Source organism: Dermacentor variabilis, chromosome 11 (assembly GCF_050947875.1).
Source record: "Dermacentor variabilis isolate Ectoservices chromosome 11, ASM5094787v1, whole genome shotgun sequence".
In the NCBI taxonomy this organism is placed as follows: domain Eukaryota; kingdom Metazoa; phylum Arthropoda; class Arachnida; order Ixodida; family Ixodidae; genus Dermacentor; species Dermacentor variabilis.
Window position 1 is genome coordinate 15541201 of NC_134578.1, and position 25460 is coordinate 15566660.

Genomic DNA, 25460 nt, shown 5'->3' on the forward strand with positions numbered 1-25460 from the left:
GTTTGCACCGTTAACTCGGCGAGTTTGACTTCATCGTAGCAAAGGCTCTTTGTGCATTTCTGCATTGGATCGTGACGCCTTTGCAGGTGAAATTTCTTCGATTAAGTGGCCTTAGGGAAACACTGTAGTTTGCACTCGCTCTCAGTATTATATTGAACACGCAAGTAGCAATAAGAAATATGCATGGACAGAAGAATGTGACACATTCAGATGTTGAACCAGTGTCTCCTGCATGTATTAGCCACAGGCCTAATAAGGTAACTAACATGTACGTCAAATTTTAAGTGCAACATCATACTTTGATAAGCCCCTGCCAAATCTTTGGAAACAAATTTTGCGCCGAAAAAATGTCAAATGATCAGCTGCGATAGACCATCAGTCAAAATTCGAAGATCGCAAATTAAAAAAAATGTTAGTTTTACTAAATGCAAGGCACGATGACCCAGCTTATTACAGCGATAAAAACGTAATTACGTGCGAGAGAAAGAAGGCGAGATAAATGGGCGAGAGAAATTTATTTCACGCCTCAAACAAAATTTGATATGTCTGAGAGACTGAACCAATAATGGTGACTCAGCATCTGTGCCGTATATGAAATGAAACGCATATAGATGAACCGTTTAGCTGCAATCTGCTTGTCTAAAATTTCATTCAACACATTGCTACGAGTACATTCCTTCCTCATAAGTTCTACTAAATAAGCGAAACTTTCTTTGTTGCAAATATGTTCCAGGTACTTAGCAGAACCTGCATCGGATCAGATTAAAAGCGCTTACTGTCGGTGCTTATATGCCTATTGGACGTTACCCTTGATATTCCTCGCGGGTGTACATTGACCTTAGTTGACCTCGCCGTGGCCTAAGCTTGATGACATGCTTCCGGCTTCGTCTAGAATTCCTCGAGTATTTCTTTTTTGTTCACATAACCATTTTATTACGGCGATAAAACTTTGAAGTTGAGTTTACGAGACGCTTGAGTTTTATGGATGGCTTAATTACCATTGTTCAGTATGTACTGTTCGCGCCAAATCACGGCAGTGTTTTAAGAATAACGACTGCAGTTTCTCGCGCTATTAGTCGACACTCGTGGTATGTATTGAGACATTTTGGGTGATGTACTCTGCAAGGGCTTTTGGACAGTCGAACTATTGCGTGTACGGGTTCGGATAATGTCATATAATTTGTGAGGACAAACTCAGGTTCAAGCAAGTGAACGGTGTGAACAGAGTCGCTTCTGCTGATGCCGAAGACGCATCAGGAATTTACTCATAGGAGGTAATCGCCTTCGCACTATTGTGGTTTAAACCATCATGGGAAGCGCATGAACCCCGGTCGCACATGTATGGTCGTGTTAGTTTTGAGAATGGCTGTATAGCATTTAGAGCCAGCTGAACCAACCAGGAAACAGTGGGCAAAATACCTGGAAGTGCGTGAGGCATATATTAAGCATACTATTCCTCCTAATTACAGGTCGCTGATCTGTATTTTTGTGTTATGCTTTCGAAATAACTACAGTACTTAGTTATTTATTCATTTGGCTGTGAGTTCTGTGAATGACAGCGCACGTTCAACACTGTCCTCAGGTATATGCTTCGTTATTCGAGTGTAATGCGTGCACCGAAACTTTAACCGGAGAAATATGCATATAGTCAGGACGACGTTACAGACGCGGAAGCGTTCGCGCACGTTTCGGCTCGTACACGTTGCTTGTACGCGACCTGCCAGCCAGAACACGGCGTGACTCATCAAAAACTGACAGCGCACTACTTGCTTCGATTTATTTCGTTTCTTTTGCTGGCGCACCCGTATAAACCACCCGCGACTGGTCTCCGTTTGCGCGCTTTCCAAGCACGCCCACGTTCAAACGCCGTATATATGTCCTTCCGTGCCCGATCGTTCTCTTCATGTGAGAGTCTCCGGCGTTCAATCACACTCGAAGTGTGGCCAGTCACGTTGTCTGCCGTTCGGCGTGCTGACCACTGACGAACCACGCTTGACCGAAGCCGTAAACCGGTCTCACAAAGCGGGACTCTAGGCGAGCGAAAAAAGAAGCGCCATCCAGATAGACTGTTCAAATTTGTTTTTTTTTTCCTCAGACGGTAAGCTCCGTCCCTGAACAGACGTCTCTGAACAGACGGCGCATTCGAAGCCGTCTGACTATATATATAAAAAAATGTGTATAAAATACAAAAGGCAGTGAGTCGTACGCTTCATTATGCGCGATGCGGTGGGATTGTGGGCCGCTGTCAAAAGCGACGACGCCGCGCCGTTTCTGAAGAAGCCGGTTCCACGGCTGCACTGCAGCTTCGAACCCTTCGGTCACTGTTGGCTTGGCTTGGCTGTCTTCGTGCCAACAAAGAAAAGGAAAGAAAGAAACAAGCAGGGGTTGCCTGGCCGCTTTCGTCGTTGTCTGCGAGACGCCGCAGCAGACGATGCCGCGCCCGGCAGGTCGACCTTCCCGCTCTCCGAAGTCTTTTGCGGCACCGTCGTGGGGCCCTCCCTCGAAGATCCGTGAGGCGTGGATTGTAGGGGGGAAACAAAGAAAGAAGGAGAGGTCATAGCCGGCGTGGATCCACCGAGATTAGGAGGACGAGGGAGCCGGTACAAACGCACCCACAAGAGACAGCCAGGGAGATTGGACGGGGAGAGGAGGATGAAGGTGGCATGCCCACACAGCTGAAGGAAGGCGTAGCAGACGAGCAGACGCACATCATCACCGCCACTGGCAGGCGTCGTCTGCTCTTCCCACGTCTGGGACAGGATCTGTGCCAAAAAGTTATTTGAGAAAACCGTCTGCTGTGTGGCGGGGACGCAGACGGTGTCGAGCTCCTGCTTCGTCGATAGACCCGGGGCCTTTGAAGCGGCGCTAGAGAAAAAAAAAAGACAAACACAGTCTAGCCTGAGAGGTGCTGTGTTCTACCGCGTGTGAGAAAAGGGGACGCTGTTGGTGTTGTAGTGTGTCAGCCCAAAGTACGCACTTAGCAGCGCACACAACTAAGCTGAATGCATTCCAATGCAAACTTTGTTTTGTCTCGATACGAGCTTTATTTAGCGCATATATATCTTGACCTAGTAAGCAACGCAGTAGATCTTTGATCCCTAGGTTACAGGTACGCTGGTACACATTGTATCTTTAGCAGTGAAGAACACGGTTAAACAGTCAATCATTTATTCAACCATTCAATCGATCAATGTCTAGACTGAACACAGGCATATACGTTATACACACAGCACACGCAAACGCTTACGTAACACACACATACGCAACACAAACACACCTGCGCAAGCGCTAACACATTCGCGACGCACTAACGCACAACACAGACACAAAGCTACGCGCTGAATGTCGCCCGTTGTGCTTCACGCAAATGGTGGGGGCAACGAAGCAAGAGGAAAAGCTTCAAGGAGCGCAAAAGGGTTTCCGGTCTCACGCGAAACGGGGCAACGTCAACCGGTCCACACTTGTCAGTGGCCATTAGGTGTGACGAGAGCGACCTGCGAAATACTCACACCTGTGTGCGTGCGTATGATTCATGTGTACCTCTGTCAACCGCACTGACACCCCCTCCGGAAGGTTTTAACGCCGTACGATATTGGAGCACACCGACCCTTGCGAGACGAGCTGTGACACCACGGTTACGACGGCGACAACTGCAGTGGCTTGCTCGTTCTGGGAACGAACGCAGAGCAGACTTCTTTTTGATATGTTTATTTTTCTTGTTGTGGCCACTGAATAACGATGTTGGTTGCGACAAGCAGCAAAGTTCTTTTATGGACTGCTGTGTCTTTCACCGCAAAATCTCTCTGTTGCAGTTATGACTGCCGATTGAATTAAAAAAGATAAAATCAGCTGTTCAATCAATCAATTGAAATTAAAAGTTATTGCCACACCTTTAGCTTCTGTATCTTTCTTGGAAAAATTCAAGAAAAATAAACAATAGGATTATCAATCAATCAATCAATCAATCAATCAATCAATCAATCAATCAATCAATCAATCAATCAAGTGGTTTAGGAAAAGCTTTTCTTGGTCTCGTCGGGTCAAGCTTGCCAAAGCAAGAACAGTGGCGTTAACGTAACGGATGCAAGAAAGGTCTCAGGACAGATGCCACGGCGAACGCTGATTCGGGGTCACAATTTTTTAATTATGTTAGCTACGGTTATTGCTCCATTCAATCAATCAATCAATCAATGAATTGATCAATTTATCGAAGCTTTCTTTTTATCGCGCAGCACTGCTGACCTTCGTCAACTGCTGGGACGTCAAGTGGTCGACGCGCGTGCAAGACTTCTTCACCTACGGCAAGCTGATCGCCCTGGCCACTATCATCATCACCGGAGTTGTGCAGCTGTGCTACGGTGAGTCGCAGGTCGCGTGCATTCAGTTGCCGATCGCGTAAGAAAGATGGCTGCGCGACGTTACTTACACAGTCGTACGTCCTGAAGTTCAAGAACTGCAGGGAGACCTCACAGTGACCATAAACAGCACTGCAGCAGAAATCACCGCTATAGTGGTGCTAAATTTCATTCTGATTTGATTAATATGGTGCAATAAGTGCATAGAACAAAGTACGAACACAAAAATAAACAGCCCGTGCTTTTTTTTTAAAAAAAAAAGCACAAGCCTGGACTGCAGGCTTTAAGTTGTCCGAACAGCTTACTATATGCTTTACATCTTTCCTTAGCATCGTCACCCATCATGCGCCTTTCTCTTCCCTCTTTCTCTCCCTCTTTCCCTTCCCCCAACGGAGAGTAGCTGGCTAGAGGAATGTACCTCAGGCTTACCTCTCTGCATTTCGTATCATTAAACCTTTCTCTCTCTCACAATACTACACAAAAAATACGCTTCTTTTCAACAAGAAGTGCAATGACGCAATACAACAGAGCTCACCCCCCCAATATATCAACAAGTCAATTAAGAATTCAGTTAATTAACCAATTTCCTTTAATGTAAGAAAAAGAAGCCTTACGGTATTACAAACATGTGCCAAAACCCACATATACGTTACAAAGCAATAGAGGTAACTAGTGTTGTTGTCTTAGCCGTTATTTCTTGAGCGTATTCGAGAATTAGCTTGGGTGGTGAGCCTAGATTTTTAAGCTGCGCATACGAAGGCGAAGTAGGAAGGAATACATGCACGACAACATGAGGCTGGCCTTATCACTCGCAACTATAACGTTCAGTGAAAAACACACACAACGAATGAGTAAGCAGTTTCACGACACACTTGCCTCCTAACTACAGGGAGGTGGGCGAGGAGGATTTGTATAGTATCTTGCTTATCGGCCACGAATGCTTTGAAGCTGAGAGCTTGTGTAACAAACGTGTGCTGTTATACGCAAGCCACTTCCGGATCTATGAAGACTGCTACAATATCCTCACGAAATTTTGCTTAGAATTTTTTTTTATATTGATGGCGACAAATGTAAGACGCGTGCATCAAGGGATACACGGTATATCAGGACAGAATCACAACATTCAGCAGATATCTGCCTGGTTGGGGACTGTATTAAATAGAAGAAAATACAGAACAGAATGTGACGAAGCATGACAAAAACAACATTCACAAAAAATAAAACGACAACGATTCATTTTACGGCAGTTTTATTTCTTTCGCGTCATGTCTAAGCAGCGTAATAAAGATGTCGCCGAATCATACGGCTATGGAGGAATGCTTCTTATACGCAACAGAAGACCTGCCGTATGATTGTGTCGTATTAATGAAAGTGATAGAGAAATATAAAAATAAAATAAAAAGAAAGACGCGACAGGGCTGTCGCAAAACGTGGTCCTGTAGAATTTTATGACGGTCCTGGCGGGACAGCGTCGATATACCATTAGATAAGCACAAACTGGAATCGCCAAAACTTTCAGGTATGCACTGCGAGTTTGTAGCATGTGCCGCAACTTTTTGAAAATGAAAAGAAAGGAAGGGAGAACCCAAATTTCGAACGGACGTAACTACGGTGTCGAGGAGAAATTATGGGCTCACTCTAAACACGATGACGTTTCTTTTTTTGAAGGTGCAGTGTCACATTTACACACGTAATCGGGGCTCTTTGCTTTAAATAATGGCCGTAAGCCCTAAACAACAGCAATTTACCCAACGCAGCGCGAATACAAGTTATAAGTTACATCAATTGGAGTTATCAGCGGTGAGTGAAAAAGAGACAGCCACTGCTTCGACCAGAGTACTTGTCTTATTAAGGCTTAAGTGGCTCATAGCCCCGATGGTCTGGAAAACTCGGCATGCGGTACAGGAGGTCACGTGAGCTCCTCTCGTGCAGACACGCGCTCGTGCCGCTCCTCTCGCGTTCGCCGTCGTCTTCCACAGCTGGCTACGATGCCGCACATTATGTCAAAGAAGGCGAAGTTAAGTTAACGAAGCGTCAATTAAGGAACTCGAACTCACGACATATGGTGGGAGAAAACAAGTAATAAGTGACAACGCATTCGAATGAGAATGTCGAGTAATTTAATGAATGTCTCTGTGCGGTGAGGTATAGCCTTACCACCGCTGCCCGGGCCCGCTGGATTGCTCGTACTTGGTCGTGTAGTTCCGAGCTAGTCACATCATCTGGGCACCGAATGCGACTGCTTCTCCTTTGGAATCTCTTATTTTTTTTTTCAAAAATTTCGGAATGCCAAGTTGGGGTGCGGCCCTTACACGAGTTACTGCCAGCTCCCTCCGAGGGGAGTTGGAATCAGCTGCGGACAAGAGCAGACAAAAAAACACAACTCGCACTCTTCCCGTGGGCCCAAGACGTCGATACCCCCCCCCCCCCCCCTGGGAGCCACACTAGGCCTACCTGCCCTAACTTCCGACCCTGCAGTGGCAAGTTGTTTCTCTCTCTCTCTCTTACATGAGTCCATGTATACCGTCCATTTACCTTGATGCTTACTGTCCGTTCCGCGCAGACCAGTGCATATGCACCCCGCTCTGCTGCTGGAACGACGCTAACGTGCGCGGACACAAAGCTCGTGCCAGCAGCGGAAGCCAGAACGCTGCCCTTACACGACTACGGCAGAAGCCGATCGAAACGAGCGTAACGGTGCGTCCCGACTCGGTTTGGTCGCTTTTGCAGCCAAAGAGGGCTGCGCTCCTCGGCCTTCTAGCCTTCCACGCGCAAGACACGTGCACGCGCATCGATACCATACGATAACATACCGTACCATACCGTATCATACCGCATCATACCCTATATAACAGCACGACGCGCCAGCATCGAAAGGAGCGTTTCGTACGACCCAACACACTTGAAAAACGATCACCTTCACACGTATTGTCGTGCTTATATATAGATTCTGACCCGCTGTGTATAGGTGCTTGTGCGAGTGGCTGGTGGGTGGGGGAAGGGGGTTGCTTCAGCGACATCTCTACATAGCGTTCGCAACGCGTCCACAGCACTGCGGGGAGAGGAGCAGGGGGGCCCTCGCCGTAAATCGTATCGTTGGCAGGTGCCGTTGAAGCCAGCAGCTGCGTGACAGGCAGTTCGTGCCAAGTGGCCCCGAATACGGGCAACGATCGTCGCATGCACACGTTGACGACTATACAGGTCGGCGGTGCCGCTCCCGACGTCTGGCTCGGAGCCGGTCGATGCACGCTAACGAAGAATCGCTATAGGGCTTAATTAAAACTCTTGCTTGGTCTAGTTTGTTCGTGCTTGAATGTGTAAAGAGCAAGGCGCAATAGACCAGGACAGAAGAAGAGCACAAACGACAGGACCGGCGCCACTCACAACTAAGTTTTATTTCCGCAGCAAGTCTGCCTTATGTGGGTCAACCAAGCCGAATCACGCACGAAACATTAGTCATTTGTTGTTTTTGTTCTTCTTCTGTCCTGGTCTATTGCGCCTTGCTCTTTACACATCCAACTATAGAGTTTGCTTTTGAGAGAACAGTTGAGACATGTTCTGCATCCTGTGAATGCGACCTGTCTCACGCTGTTTTTACCTTCGTTGCTAATCGTATAATATATATATTTATACATGTTATAACAGGAGGTCCCCCTCACAGTTTCTTACTTTGGGATCTCCTTCTGTATTACGTTTCCTTTGCGATTGTAATAATTCCTAATAATAATAAAATTGATTGACCGATTGATTGATTGCAACGGAGGCTCTGCAGACTTTCTGCACACTTTCTTCATCGTGCTACTACAGAAACCCTGCCGAAAGTGAGCGGGGAAAATGTGTGCCAAGTGGTAGCAGGGAGGCGACGGAGGGAGGCAAAAAGTCTGTATATAGATTGCAAGCCTTTTTTTTTTGTGGACCAAGGCGACACATTATATGTACTGTTCCTGGCGAAAAGCTACCAAGCTTTCTGTAACGGGCAGTCAATGGGCTTCTTAAGAACGCAACCTTAGTTAATTTGGCGCAAGAATTAAGGGTTGGTTACGAGTAGAGATAGAATTGAAGGCCGGAGCTACATCCTGTTCTTGAATTTCGCCCCTAAGCCCCTGCGTCAGTACGCAGTCGTGACGTCATGAAGAGCTTTCGAAAGTATTGTTCTCGCGTTCGGGCCGTTTCGACGCAGGAAAATTGCTCGAACCTTGTTAGGTTGAGTTTTTATCCTTTTTTTTTACAATGGAAAGTACATAGTCCTGCTTTACCGGTAAAGAATTAACTAGGCCCGAGTGGATGCTGTCGAAATCGCGATGACGTCACGGCGACCTGACGCGGGAACTACACGACGCTGCGCCGTCACCAGCATTCCGATTTTGCGTCGTTTCTGGCGTGTAGCAATTAAGCTTCTCCTTGCGGTCAGAGCGACCGCGCACTTTGCCATTTCAGAAACGGTTTATAAGTACGTACAGCTTAACTTGCTAGCTATTTTTTTCGAAGGCTGGCCAACCGGGCACGTTGGAACGTTGCCGTAGTATATGCAGTGATATCTGTAGCAGACATATCGTTCTGTACAAAGATATATATATATATATATATATATACTCTTTATTAGAAAAACAGCATTTTGCCGTATATAAACGCCGGCATGCTACTCTGTATAGGGATGAGGAATGGGGATTAAAAGATTCCAGAAAAGAGTGGGAGAAAAAGAGAATAAAAATAAATCTGAAATGTGCAAATGTTCTATACAAGGCTATTTCGCATTTCTACTATCTCCCCATGTCCGCGTCCCCTTGAAAACGATGTGTAGTTGCTGTGCTGTACTACACTTTCCTATTTCCGCCCACCCGGTGACCAGGTGATCCTTTGTTCCATTTCTGCAAGTGCCATGGTGCGCCATATGCAATCGGTTTCCAACTGATTCTCATTTACGAGTTCCTCAGTAGACGGGATCAGGCCCGTTTGTAAAAGGCATCACACGCATGCATCAAAAAATGCTAACTACAGCCTTCGCCACTGTGTTTCCGAAAATGACTTGGCGAGATCTCAGTATACTTCATTCTGTTTTTAAACGAGGAGGTGCATGGCGTTTCGTTCGATATTCGGACGTAATTTATTATCATCAAATGTTCGTACTCGATTCCATTCAGAAATTTCCCCATTATAAACAGCGTGAGTTAATATCCTTCACTGCTGTTCCGTGAAAAGCGTTGACGGTTAGGATAAACACAGCGAAGAAGCGAACAGCAACAGAGCCCAACAGCCGGAACAGCCCGTGAATAGCGGTCACGTCAACCGCGTACTACCGCGAGCACTGGAGAGTGACTGACAGTCAGCCTTGCGAAACGAACCCGTGCCCTATTCATCTGCAGGGTGCAGCAGGCCGATGAGCAGTTTACGTTCAGCTTCGCTGCGTAAGTGCGCCGGAGTTGCTGTGCGTACGTGTGTGTGCGTGTGTTAGATAAACTAATTATATTCTAGTGTTTTTCCTGCCAAGACCACAATCTAATTATGAGGCGCGATGTAGTGTAGGCGATTCCGCGTTAATTTGGCTGCCTGAGCTTAATTAAGGTACAAGTATAAATCTAAGCGACGCGGGCGTTTTCTGCATATCGTCACCATCGGAGTGCGGCCCCCGCAGTCGGGATCGAACCCCCGACCTCGCACTCAGCAGCGCAACACAACAGCCACTGAGCTGGATTGGCGTACTGTGCGTTTGTTTTTGTGTTTGCGTGTTTGGGTTTATCAGGTGTGTACGTACTGCCCAAACCTTTCGGAAGTCCTAGCTAGGGGTCCAACTATACGAAATCTATTCGGGATTTTGCAAACGCTTCAACATAAATCCGGTGAAATTCCTTCGCTATAACCGATAGTCATTCTGAAAGGCCTCGCTATATCCGAGCTTAGTATCCAGGAATCATGTCCGCTATATCCGACGCGTGTTCCTGTATATTCCACGGTTCCACTCTCTGTGTTCCCTCGATTCCGACCGTGCCACCACACTCTGATACACAGTCGTCGTCGCGTGACAACCGTTGTGGCACCCCTCCATGATACTTAGCTTAAAAAAAAAAGAAAGAAAGGAAAGAACGAAGATAGAGAGCAAGATAAAAAGAAAGAAAGCAAGGAAGGTAGAAAAGAAGGCAAGTAGAAAGGAAGGGAACTATAAAGAAAAGTATGTCTTAGCTTACGCACCAGTCCTCGCGGCGAACGTTGCAAGGAATACTCCTGTGTAAGATCATCGCACTACATGCCCACGTAAATTTCAAAATTTGTTGGCTGCGGCGTAAGGGAAGTCAATTTTTTTTTAATTTTTGACTTCCGCGGGATCTGAAAGTTTTCGCGTTCGGCTGTACGTCCTACTGTCGTTTCAGGGGATGCCTCGAGCGATTAACAAAAGTAGCGCGGCAGAGGTTAGGAGGCTACTAATTCTTAGGTTACGCATCACATGCTGCTGCGGGCATGTCACTATTTGACTATAGTGAAGTTTTAAATTTAAGAAATGTGTATTTTGTAAATGCGAACGAGTACACAAAGTATATATATATACCCCTTGCTAGAAACACTGTGCCGGACACCCCGTTGAGAAGGAAATAAATATTCTGACAAAACATCTGTACCAACTTGGCGAGTGACGATGATGACACAATAACACTGGGTCGATAGACATAGTACACACACGAAATGTACGGCGAAATGCGTTTGCTGTAGAAGAATCCGGAGAAGCGTTCAGATTGTATTCAATCTTTCAGTACTCGATTCACTTCCGTTGTTATTCGATTCGCATTCGACTCGCCTGACAAAAAAAAAAGAGATCAATTTTCGCAGTGCCCCCTTATACTGATCTATGAGTCAGACAGGTGATTTTGGCCTTCCGGGTTCGATCACGTGTTACGCTTCGGAAGTTGGTTCCGCGCTGCATATTCTTTATGCGACAGCCGGGGCCAGGGCGTTGTCCCTTTCAAGCTTTTCGCAACTTTAGAACGTTGTTGTGCCGTCGTTTTCACACATCTCGGTTATTTAGTTCGCGTGGTGCTTCGACCTGTCCCCGTTGGCCGTGGTCGCCGTGCATTTTTCTCACACTCTGCTCCTGCGTGTTCGCAATGGGTCATTTCGTACCATTCCCAAACGCCCGTATTTGTTTATGCGTTTGCAGTTTTGCATTGGCTCGATCGCTGTTCCCGTTCGTTTCGCAAATTGTCTCATCGAGCACTGTGGCCACACCGTGGGACGGAGAGAGAGAGAGGGAGAGAGAGAAATAGAAGACAGGAAAGGGCAGGGAGGTTAACCAGACGCACGTCCGGTTTGCTACCCTACACTGGGGGAAGGAGGTATGGGGATGGAGAGAGAGAGAGAGAGAGAGAGAGAGAGCACCATGGGACGGGAGCGCGCGCACACAGAGGGGGCTCGCTCGAGGCTCGTAAACCGTGTCCTGTTTTGAAAGGAACTTCTGTTGGACTCAGCTGTGTGTGTGTGTGTGTGTGTGTGTATTTGCGCTCGCTGCGTTGTTTTTGCATTTCCTTAGCTGCTTGCCGCTGGCGCAGGTGCGTTCCGCTTAATGACGCCGCGCGCATGCGCACTGAAGCTACACATCTGTCGCGCTTTCCCAACTCGCGTCGGCTTGAAGGGGTCACCGGCCCGACAGGCGTTTTCCTGCTCGAACACTTTTCCCGCCGAGCCTTGCGTCGTTTTCAGACCGTTTCCTGTTAGCGGCTGTAGTAATGGCTTTTTGTTTTGTTTGTTTGCTCGCTCTTTGTTGTCTGCTCTGCAACCTGCGGCGCGTTCGATTGTGGCCCGGGAAAAAGTGTTCTCCACGGTTGAGAAAAAGTTCCACCCTGATTTTAGGCGTGGCTTCAGATTCCGCGGCGCTACATCGGCAGGATTTTTTTTTGTGTGTGTGTGTGATGTTCGAAGAAAGTTAACGTAGACGCCGTTCCGATCAAGCGATGTCGCGAGTTCTTTGAGATCACGGAACCCGGCGTGCCGGGAGTTCTGGACCACCTGTCTCAGTTATGTCGACCGCTGCGCCACTACGTAGCACGTACTGCGATCTTAACCAAATGTGTAGTTAAGCTGGACTTGAGAAGTTTGGATTTACAGGCGCAGTCTGAGAAACGTAAGGGGATCTGCCACTGAGGTTGTTGAAAGAGACGGCTTGAATATCGGTGGCCTAGTGAAAAATAAGAAGTGACAATGAAGCGGACTCTCTATGTTAATAGTATCGCAGTGTATTAAGGTGTTGAAGGATTTAGATACACCATGCAGTAAAGCTTGAAAAAAAATTGAGTTTGTTGGTAGGTTCCACGTTCCCGTTTCTAAAGCATTGATAATTATGATGATGAGGACGATCATCATCACCATCATCATCATCAATCGACAGCATATTATTGCCAACAGAGCCATCACCGTCAACACCACCACCACCACCACCGAAAGGCAAGACAACTGGCCCTCAATGTTTCATAGTAACAACAAAAGCCAGTGGCGATTTGTGGCTCATATTTGAAGTTGCAACGCGATGGTCGAAAAAGAATAAAGAAACCAAAAAACAAAAATGAGCAAAGCATTCCACTTTCGCTATTGATCAGAAACGTAAAAGCTCTTCCGTGGACAAAAGTCCTTTCTTTTTTCTTTTGATAGCGCTGGAACCTTAACACTGCAGCCAACTTGCAGGACTTTGGTGACAGATCCATTCAGGAGGCCGCGTGGGCCGATGCCTTGACGCAGGAAAAATAAAGGCGTTTGCTTTCCCTGCCGTGTCTCTAGCGCTTCGAAAGCTTGTGTGGGAAGGCTCACGTTGGCGCGCTTCTTGATGTGTTGGTCCGCACAGCCGTTTAGAAAGACCTCTCGTGTCCCATGACGAGCAGGCGACGCCGGTCTCGACGCTCTTGTCAAAACATCTTGCGTTAGCGCGAGCATTTCATTGCATTTTTTTTGTGTGTGTACGCGCGATTGCCATTTGTTATATAGGTTGTTTAGGCCCGCTGCTACGCTTTCCTAACTCCAACAGCTCCCTTCTCCTCTGCGTAGGAAGCAACGCGAAATTCACGAGCCTTCCCGTCAGCAATTTGATTCGAAGTATACGTATAGGGGCTGAGGACAAGTTGTGGGCGGTGGTTATTACTTTGCGTAGGGGGTATAGCTGTGCTTCTTACAAAATGACTGCACTATTACGCACTGAACATAAGGAAACCATGCTTGGTGACACGCTAAGAATTCAGTACAAACTCTGCCCAGAAGCCTTGAATACATTGTGTCAGCACGTCTCGCTTCTGAGATTGTTTGTCAATTGATTTTCTGTGCTTGCAGCCTGTGCTTGCAGCCTGGGCTTGCATATAGAAATCATAGTAGCACATGTTTACTTGCGCAACTTGCAAGTGACTTGTGTTCATTCGCTGCGCACGACACTGATAACACCACGGCATTAACTACTAATAAATCTGTGCAGTACATACTTCGTTTAACTACAACGATTGTTTGCACCGAACATGCATGGTTTCATACGTGCTCTACAGCTGCAAGTGTGCGGGTGCGGCGACATTTTGTCCGTCAAGCACTTACTGCTTTATTTTTTCTTTGTACCTGCCTCCTTCTGAAATTTTGTCTAACTTCGAGGGAAAATAACAACGCACAAAAACGAAAACAAGAGAAACGCGCCGCGCCCGTTTTCTTCGCGTCCGCGTTCCAAAAACACGCACAGACTTTTTCTTAGAAAAAAGTTTTAGCTCTGAGCTCGGAGAAAAAGCATCCATTCTTCCGTGTTCCATGTTCCAAGCATCCATTTTCTTCTTTTGTGTGTTAAACTTTCCAACATGGCGTTTACTACTTTCCCCCCTCCTTTTATAGCATTTGTATAGTGAATATAGAGTGCACACGTACTGCCTTGTTCACCTAAACTCATCTATGTCCGCGCCTATTTGAACTGTGTTCTCTTGAACATGTATCCTGCCCCCTTTCCTGCAACAGCCTCAAATGTGAGGCTAGCAGTATGTTCAAATAAATAAATAAAATAAATTCCACTCACAAATTTAATGCGTGCATTTCTTGTCAGAGTATTCCCCTCGCCCATCTAGGCGCAGTTGCCACGGTTCTTGTGAGTATCCACAGCACCGTAACATAATTTACACCCTAAAAAGTGAAAAAGGGCGTAAATGTGTTTATAACTCACACCCTTAGGGTGTTATCTATATAACGGACACCGTAAGGGTGTGAGTTATAGACACATTTACACCTTTTTTCACTTTTTAGGGTGTAAATTTTTTTTACAGTGCTAGCGCGGAGGCGCAGTGGCTGTGACGTTTTAATGCTGAGCACGAGGTCGCCGGTTCGATCCCCGGCCGCGTTGACCCGCATTTCGGCGGGTTTGAAATTCAAGATAACGCTCGTGCACTTAAAAAAAAAAAAACGCCGCCAGGTGAAGCTTTTATCCGGAGGCCTCCTCCACTACGGTGTCTCTCGTAGCCCGAGTGTTTCTTTTGGACGTGGGACGCTAAAGCCCCGCAAATAATCAATCAATCAATCAATCAATCAATCAATCAATCAATCAATCAATCAATCAATCAATCAATCAATCAATCAATCAATCACTCACTCACTCAATCAATCAATCAATCAATCAATCAATTACGGAGGAAAGCGTAGAAGGCTTCGGGATGCTCTTCAGCGCATTCGTCGCAGCGCATTTGTATTTGCCACTTTACCTTCGTGAAGCCGCTCTTTCAATGACCTATTTCCCAGGGAGGAAAAAAAAAGAAACAGCGGGCGCGCAGTTCGGGTGAATTCGGGAATATGGTAGAGCAAGAGCATGATGCTTGGCATGCATACATATATATGCACGTTAAGCATATATATATATATATATATATATATATATATATATATATATATACCGCACTGTGGGGCCTCGAGGCAGCCGTGCACCTGCAGAGCTCTGTGCAGATGACGACAAATCAGGACGGTGCCGCCAGCCGATTGTTCGACGCGAACGTTTTTATATTCACGATGTCGGCGTGCGTTTGTTTGTCCTTCAAAGCAAATATTCATGGTGCTCCAAGCGTTTAGCATTTCTGAAAATGCGATTGACGTCGCGTTTGTTTTCGCTGGTTGTCGATCCACTTTTTTTAGGGCGAGATAGATGAACTGCGGGACTTCGGCGCTTTGTCGCTTCTTCTGGGGTACGCGCTGGCAGCAGTCACTTTCATGTCCGGCACTGATGCGTTAACAGAAACGTGCGATCCCTACTTCGCACTTTCCAAAAGTTCGGCAGCAACTGCTCGTTTGGTTTTTTTCCGTTCGTCTTCTGTCATTGTGTTAGGCTCGACTCTTGCACCCAGTTTCCCGAACCGTTGCGTTAGAAGGTTTGATGACGCGCATCTCAGTTCAATTTCGAACGTTCTGGAATTACGCGCGCGCAATAAAACGGTGACATCTATGCAACAATGGCCTCGCACGTTCTGTATTTTCAATGGTGTGTGACGTTGACTGGGCTAAGTCAGGGATCATCTTTTGCCGAATTTCTGCTGTACCAAACACGTAGTGCCATGAAAGGTGATCGTCATGGCATTCAATACACGGTGCGCGTGTCCATCTTAAGTGGCTTCGAAATGCCGGGCGTGTTTTAGTGGCCCTTTAAACGAAGCAAGCCTGCTACGAAACTTCGTGCTAACGCATTCCTGTTTTTTCTCTTCTGTCCTTTTCTCTCGCAGGACACACCGAGCATTTCAACTTCGAGAATACCGAGACGGACATCACAAAAATTGCGCTGTCCTTTTACTCAGGGTTATTCGCTTATAACGGCTGGTAAGTGCGCCTTTACTTATTTCGCTGATGTTGACCACGGGTGTTTGTTGCTTTCATCAAATAAGTGACCAAAAATTTTTTTAAACCGTGTAATTAGCAAACGTAGTTCGCATCCAGAAAAATTAAAGCAACTTTTTCACCTTTGTTTTCGTCCACAGAGAGTACATTTACGGGTAAACATGTTATTTGCGTAAAGAATTTGATTCATGTAGTAATTAATAATCGGTTATTCGACTATCTACAACTAAGGGCTTGCTACACCGTGTCAAAAGCGTTACTGTAGGCTATGCGATAAGTAGACTACGCTAAGTACAACTTAGCGCTACAAAGATGATACATTAGGTATTACAGGGTTAAATATTATATATGTTTAAGGAGATGTTGACAATTGTAGGGGGCGCCGGCTACTTCCGTTATTTTAAACTTATATTCTCGCTATTTTTGTCACCAATACTTCCAGCCTCAGCGCTGGTGGCTTTATTGCCTTACCTGCTACAACTCAACGAATGTATTCTGTGTATTCTAGACATGCTCTCTGATATCCGAAGGAAGCGAAAATTTTGTGCTTTGGAAACATCCTCAATTAAATTTTACGCCCAAATATGGACTGTCAATAGACATGTTGTACTAGCCTTCAATAGACAGTTTGTAAAGGATCGCTTATTTTCCTGCCTTAGAGGTAGACCTTGTGCCTCTAGAATGTTTGTTTGGTCGAATGTGTTCCAGCCTGAGTGTTTAGCAAGCAGCGTTTTACTGGTGAAGCATTCAGTTAGTTGAAAGGAAACAAATCACAGTTTGTACGAATTACGCAGGCCTTATACGGTAGCGTTCACGCGTACATACCTTGCCTTTTAAACCTAATATGAAGCTTAACAGCGACGTTTGTAGAAAACCAGACGAAGAAAAGACAGCTTTATGCGAAAACGACTTACTTGTTTCTTACTAAGCAAACAGTGCAAGAAAAGTGCAACAGCAGGAATTCAATTTACAGTGGCGTTCAAGGATTAATTGCCTTACATATAAGCTGTCAATCATATGTTGTTGCGCTGCATGTATCTCATTTTACGCTGCACATTGCATGACTATCATATGTTGCTAGAACACACTCATGAGAACCACTTGATAAACTGTCATTTTGTGTGCATGATTTATTGGTCAGTATTAGTTTATTAATTCAATGATACAATTTGTGCTTTATCCTCGCAGGAACTACTTGAACTTCGTCATCGAAGAGCTCAAAGATCCTCACAGGTAAGCAAATAAATATAGCGAGAGTAAAACTCAGCATATTTGCAAAACTTGATTACTTCTTTAAACATGTTGTTCAACTTGCGGGAGTCTTTTGCATCTTTTACATTTGCGCGTTGAATCGATGGCTGTATCTCTCGTTAAATAAACTTTGCTCAGTCATTGTAACAATATTTTAATGCGTTAGCATTAGCAGCATCAAAGTGGGAAAAAGTGCATGTGAAGTGTGGGAAGCGATATATATATATATATATATATATATATATATATATATATATATATATATATATATATATATATATATATATATATATATATATATACTGTACTCTGACGAAGGCTGCTCCGCCGGCCGAAAACGTTAAGTAAACACGTGTTACTTCCGAAAGGTTCGTCTTTATCCTGCGTATAGAAATAAATAAATAAATAAATATATATATATATATATATATATATATATATATTAGTGCCATACTGTTGGCGGTCTGCTCCGTAACGCCATTAGTTTGCAGTTCGCTCCTAGAAGAGGTATAGGCGCTTGTCGAGTGAACTCCTGAACAATTTTCAATGCGGTGAACGTGGTTTCAATCGTAGATCCGGGACCTCAAAGAGGTGCGATGCAATGCAAACGCATTTCTCTCGTATCCACGGCTAAATCGCCGCTAAACCGCCACTAAATCGCCACTGAATCTTTTTTTTTTCCTTTTGCTAACGCGTTCAGCAAGGTTCGAAGACATACTTCGCCATCAGCCCCCCCCCCCCCCCCCCCACCATATTGCAGTGAAGTTCTACAAAGGGAGACACTAGGACGGTTTCCCTCCGTAAACACGGGCTTCGGAACCCACTATACGTTAGCGTTTAGTTTCGTTCCAATCTGTTGGTGTGATGTGTATCGTGCTGCCACCTACGCAGGAACCTCCCACTGGCCATCTTCATTTCGTGCATCCTGGTCATGGTCGTGTACACTTTGAGCATCGTGGCCTTCCACACCACGCTGTCCGTGCAAGAAGTGCTCGGCGCCGAAGCCGTCGCTGTGGTACGTCCCGCCTTGTGTTACCAGACGTGCAGGCAAACGACAAACCGGTACACATCCCGTGACGTCGGGAATGCAGGGAATGACGTCAGAAGACATGCAGCGCCACCGCCGCTGCATGTCGCGATTAGGTGCACAAGGTAGACGTATAAGATTCAAGTAAAAGAAAAAAAAAACAAAGATTAAGGAGATGCATACAAAAATGCTTGAATGAAAAGCACGTACGGCATACCTGATTAACTCAAGCCCGCTAGATGAATATTTGCCACGGCCCCCTCTCAAAGGGGATGCCAGTAAATCGTCATCATCATCACCATCATTATCGTCGCCGCCGTCACCACCATCATCATCATCGTCGTCGTCGTCGTCGTCGTCGTCGTCGTCGTCACCACCACCACCACCACCACCATCATCATCATAATCATCATTGTCTGATATTGAATGAACCGACAAGGAATGCTTGGTGTTGCATAGGCTTTGGTTAACTAGCTCCAGCATTGTGGGTAGTCACAGTCGCAGCCTGTGCTGCCACAAACAGTTCCATTTTTTTAGCAGTGAGTTTACGAAGTGATGCACTAGCTTGCAGTGCCCGTGTTTTTTTACTGTCATGTAGTATACTGCCTTTGAGTGCCTATTCATGCTACGGTCTGGTCCTATATTGATTGCTTTTGGCGTACCAGAACATTACAGGAGCTTAGAGAAATGCAGTAGAGCACAGCTCTGGACTAATTTCAGATACCTGGACACCTTCAGCGGCAATTTTTCTTTTGTCCGAACAAACACAATAAATTAGACAAACTGGGCTGGGGTAAATTTTCTTGGATTTATATTGCCCATAAAACTATGAGCCTTACTTCGAGTTTCAATGTACATTGTAATGCACATTCTAATACATTTCTATTGCTCTCAGTTATACGCTCTTCGTCCGCAACTGCGACATTCTCTTTCATAAAAGAAAGTTAAGCTGCAGTTAGTGCGAATTCAAGAATTCACACTCGATTACCGAGAGCTAAGGAGACTTAAGGCCAGAAACAGAAGTCCGAAATGAAATCTCGGTAAAAAATTGGTCTCCAGTCCACGCTGTGAACGAGGTTGGACAGCGAAGCTGTAAACGACACGCAGAACGATTGGCCATTGCGACGTAGCGTGGAATTATTCCCATGGCGACATTCACATGCATTTTACCTAATTACACGTTTACCTAAAGACGCTTCAACGACCTGCGACTTGGCTTGCGCCGCTACTTCGTGCGCCTACAAAGAGTGGACCAGAGACGTGCTGCGCTCCTCACATGCACGCTACTCTTCAGTATAGTCCTCACTATACGTGGCCTTTCCATATCACAATGTCACAACACAAATCAGTTGCTAGGCGGGTCCTCCTTTTACGTACGGAACTGTAGTTACGTCACACCCTGCTTCGTATGCTACAGTTGCCGCTTCCAGGCACCTGCAGCTTATGCAACCGCAGTCTTTACCGGGAAACACTCGCACCGGACGCTATGCTCTTTCTATGCGCTGTGCGGTTTGTTTTTTCTGTCCCGCGCACGGCCGACACCGACGCTAGGGCGAGCGTCATCTGGTGGTGCTGCAAGGAACTAAGCGGGGCACGTGGCGTGCGCCTCCCGCTGTGATTGGTCGAGTTTTTGCCTACGAACAGGACAAACACATTGGGGGAAGAGGTATACAGCTTCGCTGTAAAAACTCTCGTCCTGTGTGCTTCTCGTTTTGGCCTACGTATTCTTTTGCGCCAACTAAACATATCTGAATTTTCTCGCAGACCTTCGCTGAAAAGCTTTACGGATACATGGCCTGGATTGTGCCAGTGTTTGTCGCCCTGTCCACGTTCGGAGGCGTCAACGGAATCCTCTTCACGTCATCTCGGTAAGAATTCGCTCATCAATCGATCCCACTGTGGTCCCGACACTTCGAGGTTATGGAGGGTTACGTTTCGAATGTACGGTACTCAACTTCATAGAAGGGGTGCGGTTAGTAGAACGCAGCTCGGAGAGTCAGCTCGTTATATATGTATTTTTCTTTCGGGTACAAGCGTGAAAGCATTGCTTGGGGCGCTCCTCTAAATAAGTGGTAAAAGAGAAATCGCTTTGGTCTGGATACACGGAGCCGCCCAATGTAATGCGGTTTTTAATGCGTGAGCATAAGGAGTGTCAGTGAACAAAAAGTGCCCCTCCCTACACACACACACACACACACACACACACACACACACACACACACACACACACACACATATATATATATATATATATATATATATATATATATATATATATATATTGAATTTTTTGTCCACTTCAAGGTGGAAAATTGAAAACAAAGCAAGAGAAAAAGTGCAGCATCAATATCCAACTCCGTAGCTTAGGGCTAAAAACTGTGTCGCAGTTCTGCTGATGTATTATACAACACTCTTAAACGCGCTACTTCGTTAGTAGGACTTCTATAAAACTATCGTAAACATTGTTCTAACCTTACAGACGCTGTGAACTCATATAACGCATTTGTCCGCTCAGATGCTCATACATACATACATACATTGTTTGAAGTCGTAGGCGATCTCACCGCTGCCAACCAGATGTTTGGATCTGACTGCTGGTACGATCTGTTGGGAACTCGGCGCTGACGCCCGTGGTTGTACCTGGGTCGCAAGCCCCAAGGGTAGCGTTGGCCTGGCGGCCTGGGGTACAACTGGAAGCATCCGAAGGTCCCGGCAAAGCATGAGTCGACTGGTAACAACGAAACAACTTGTTTATTTTAACATCGCAAAGAGTTGGCGGTCAGGTTTGACCGAAGTAGAGAGACGGGAGAGCACTTCACTCAACAGAAGAAATCGGAGCCCTCCCTTTTGGCGTCCGGGGGCAGCTGTTTTTATACTCTCGCAGTTGAGGGCAAGAAGGAACCCCTCAAAAGACGAGCACGTGAATGTACAATGGGCTAATGGTGACGCACACTGTCGTAGCGATGCCGTAGCACCATGTCGAGCACGATCTCGTAGCACCCTGTCGTGGCGCTGCCGGTCGGACACAATGACTGTAATGAGAGGATGGTCCCTGCTTTGGCATCGCCTGTTTCGGGCATAATGACTGGAACGAGATCCCTGCTTTGGCATCGCCTGTTTCGGGCACAATGACTGGAATGAGATCCCTGCTTTGGCATCGCCTGTTTCGGGCACAATGACTGGAATGCGAGGATGATCCCTAGGCGGTCGCATCGCCGCAGTCGCGCCTGGAAACACCTGGCGATGAGTGTTGCGGCGACGACGATCGGGCCAAAATGTCTGCCGCCCCGCCGCAGTCGCGCCGGCAAAACCACGTGTCGCAGGCGAAACGCAACAGACCGCCCCGCCGGGGGAAGGAGATCCCGATGGACAGGGGACTGCATCCGCTGTCCGGAGGGATGTCGCTCGATGATGCTCATAACCGAAGTCGGGCGTCCCTCGACGTTTCTTGAGCGCAGCGCACAGAGAAGGCCTCGTTCTCTTGTTCAGGTTCGCACGGGACACTGCAAAGTGACTTCGGGAGAGTTCACATTTTTGTTCTCGTTCCCGGCAAGCGTTAGAACTACGCTGAAACTCAACCGCTCAGTCAGCAAGCACGGCACAACCCTCACTAAGCCCTGCCAGGCTCTTTCCCCTTTTTATACCACTGCCTAGTTCCTTACAGTAGTCTAGCATCACTCAGAACGCGTCCACAAATTGAAAAATTGCACTAGAAAGCATATCATCACTTTGAAACACTAAACAAAAGCAATATGTTAAAAAAAATCTGCCTCAGGAAGAAAAACATCAGTAACAAACAATTTTGAGGCTGATTCCTACGTTAGGGGCTTCGACTTAAGCCATCGGCGTTACCGTTGAGACTCCCCTTTTTGTAACGCACCTCAAAGGAATATTGTTGTAAAGCGAGGCTCCAGCGCAGGAGGCGGCCATTTTTGGGAGAGATGGTCTGCAGCCATTGGAGAGGGCAGTGATCCGTCTCAATGATAAACCTCGAGCCGGCTAGATAGCATGACAATTTCTGAACGGCCCACACGAGACACGCACACTCTTTCTCGGTGGCGCTATACGCCTGCTCACGACTGGACAGCTTACGACTAGCATACAGGACGGGGTGTTCTACTTCTCCATTTTCCCGTTGGCACAGTACAACGCCCATGCCTCGCTCACTAGCATCGCACTGAACAATGAACCCTTTTGTATAGTCTGGCGATCGTAGCACAGGCTGGCTTGTTAGGGCACTCTTTAGGGCGCTAAAAGCTCTTTCCTTGGTCTCGTCCCAGACGACTGTTTGAGGCTCTGTCTTTCTTAGAGCATCCGTCAGGGGAGCCGCGATATCAGAGTACCTAGGGATGTACCTCTGATAGTAGCCGGCGACACCCAAGAACGACCGAATATCGGTCTTGGTGCGCGGTTGCGGAAAGTCTCGCACAGCGGCCACTTTTATTTCAGAGGGGCGGCGACGACCCTGACCAATCACGTGACCGAGGTAGACAACCTCGGCCTGTGCTAACTGGCACTTAGGAGCCTTGACTGTCAAGCCCGCTTCGCGCAGGCGGGTTAGCACTGCCCGCAAGTGTGTCATATGCTCAGACCAGGATGCGGAGAATATCGCTACGTCGTCTAGATACGGTAAAGCGAATTCTTGCTGTCCCCGCAACACTTTATCCATGAGGCTTGAAAAACAGTATGGCGCGTTCTTCAAACCAAAACTCAACACTTTAGGACGGAATGTTCCCATTGGTGAAATGAACGCCGCATACCTACTAGCCTCTTCTGTAAGTGGAACCTGCCAATAACCCCTGACAAGATCTAGGGTGGAAATAAACTGAGCGCTACTAACTTTCTCAAGGCGCTCCTCGATGTTAGGGATCGGATAAATTTGATCCTTAGTGATGGAATTAAGCCTGCGGTAGTCGACGCAAGGACGAGGTTCCTTGCCCGGTACCTCAACTAAAATCAAAGGGGAGGTATAATCACTCTCACCTGCCTCAATAACACCGAGCTGTAGCATTTTCTTTACCTCAGCCTCCATAATATCGCTCTGGCGGGGTGACACCCGATACGCCTTGGATCGTACTGGCTCTGTGGAGGTAAGTTCTATATCATGAGTAAGTACAGAAGTCCTACCAGGCCTCTCAGAGAACAGACCTTGAAACTCTTGTAATAGCTGGTGTAGTTCGGTTTTCTGCTCGGGCGACAGCGGTGCTTTACTGATAAGGTCACTAATGACTTGACCGGTGTCTTCCCTGTTCGTCACTGAGCCTAGTCCCGGAAGCTCGACCGGAAGCTCTTCAGGAACGTTTACCATCAGGCACACCACTGCTTCCCTTTGTCTATAAGGTTTGAGCAGATTACAGTGGTAAACTTGCTGTGCTTTCCGCTTTCCTGGCAGACTTACCACGTAGTTAACGTCCGACAGTTTCTGAACAATTCGTGCTGGGCCCTCCCACTGCACGTCTAGTTTGTTGTTTAGCGATGTGCGCAATATCATGACCTCATCGCCAACCTCAAAACGACGGGCCCTGGCTGTCCGATCATAATAAACCTTGGCCCTCTGCTGGGCCTTTGTCATTGCTTCACCTGACAACTCCTGTGCCCTTCTTAAGCGTTCGAGGAGCTTAAGTACGTACTCCACCACGACTGGGTCGTCGCCCCTACCTTCCCATGATTCTCGAAGCATGCGAAGCGGAGATCGAAGCGAGCGACCGTACACCAGTTCAGCTGGCGAAAACCCCGTAGCCGCATGCGGCGCGGTCCTTAAAGCAAACATCACCCCAGGCAGACACAGCTCCCAGTCAGTTTGATGTTCAAAACACAAGGCTCTCAACACGCGCTTCATGACGGAGTGGAGCTTCTCAACGGAATTCGACTGTGGGTGGTACACTGAGCTGTGTAACAGCTTTACCCCACACCTTTCGAGAAAAGTTGTCGTCAAAGCGCTAGTAAACACTGTGCCCTGATCTGATTGAATTTCTGCAGGAAAACCAACTCGCGCAAATATGGACAGTAGTGCATTGACTATCTCAACTGAGCTGAGTTCTTTAAGCGGCACTGCTTCAGGGAACTTTGTCGCTGGGCAGATCACAGTCAAAATGTGTCTGTACCCCGTGGCTGTTACCGGCAGAGGTCCCACTGTATCAATAACGAGCCGTCTAAAAGGCTCCGTAATGATAGGTACCAATTTCAACGGCGCCCTCGATTTGTCCCCTGGTTTGCCCACCCGCTGACAAGTGTCACATGTCCTCACGAAATGGTCTGCGTCCCGAAAACACCCTGGCCAATAGTACTCTTGCAAGAGACGGTCCTTAGTTTTCTTAACTCCTAGGTGTCCGGACCACGAACCCCCATGTGACAAGCGCAACAGATCCTGACGATAGCATTGAGGCACGACCAGCTGATCGAACTCCACTCCTCGGCGGTCTAGATACTTCCGGTACAGGACTCCACCCCTTTCCACAAAACGCGCAGTTTTCCTGGCGATACCTTCTTTGACATTGCAGCGCACGTTTTCCAGGCTGCCATCCTTTTTTTGCTCGGCTATCAAAGCCGACCGGCTGACTTTTAGCAACCTATCAAGTCCGTCTGACGTAGGCGCGATGAGCAAATCAGTAGATAGCTCTTCTAACTTTCCCGTGTCGGGCATTTCCTCTCCAGTATCTGGCGCCTTTAACGTTACAGACTCAAGTTTATTCAGTTCGGGCGTGCTCGGAATATCAGCTTGCTGCGCCTCTGACCCTTTTTCGTTGTTTGATAACGTCGGCCCCGCAACTACCGCCTTTGCAGCGAGCTCCCGAACCTTCGATCTGGTTAAGGCCTGAACACTAGCTTCACCAAACAAAAGCCCCTTCTCGCGCAGGAGGTGATCGGACCTGTTTGAAAATAGGTACGGGTACTGGGGTGGCAGCATAGATGACACTGCCGCCTCCGTCTCAAGCGCTCCGAAAGGTCCTTCAATAAGCACTTTTGCTACCGGCAGACACACGCTATGAGCTTCCACGGCTTGCTTGATCCATGCGCAC

The 25460-nt window shown here is 47.0% G+C and overlaps 1 protein-coding gene across 1 annotated transcript in view; it reads left to right on the forward strand.

Annotated features, from left to right (window-relative positions):
* LOC142563107 (large neutral amino acids transporter small subunit 2) overlaps positions 1-25460 on the forward strand; it is a 144413-nt gene that overhangs the window by 103376 nt on the left and 15577 nt on the right. Inside the window, exons 3-7 of the mRNA XM_075673633.1 lie at positions 4233-4358; positions 16052-16145; positions 17352-17396; positions 18306-18429; positions 20206-20309. Of these exons, the coding sequence (XP_075529748.1) occupies positions 4233-4358; positions 16052-16145; positions 17352-17396; positions 18306-18429; positions 20206-20309 (493 nt within the window). The remainder of the gene's footprint in view (positions 1-4232; positions 4359-16051; positions 16146-17351; positions 17397-18305; positions 18430-20205; positions 20310-25460) is intronic.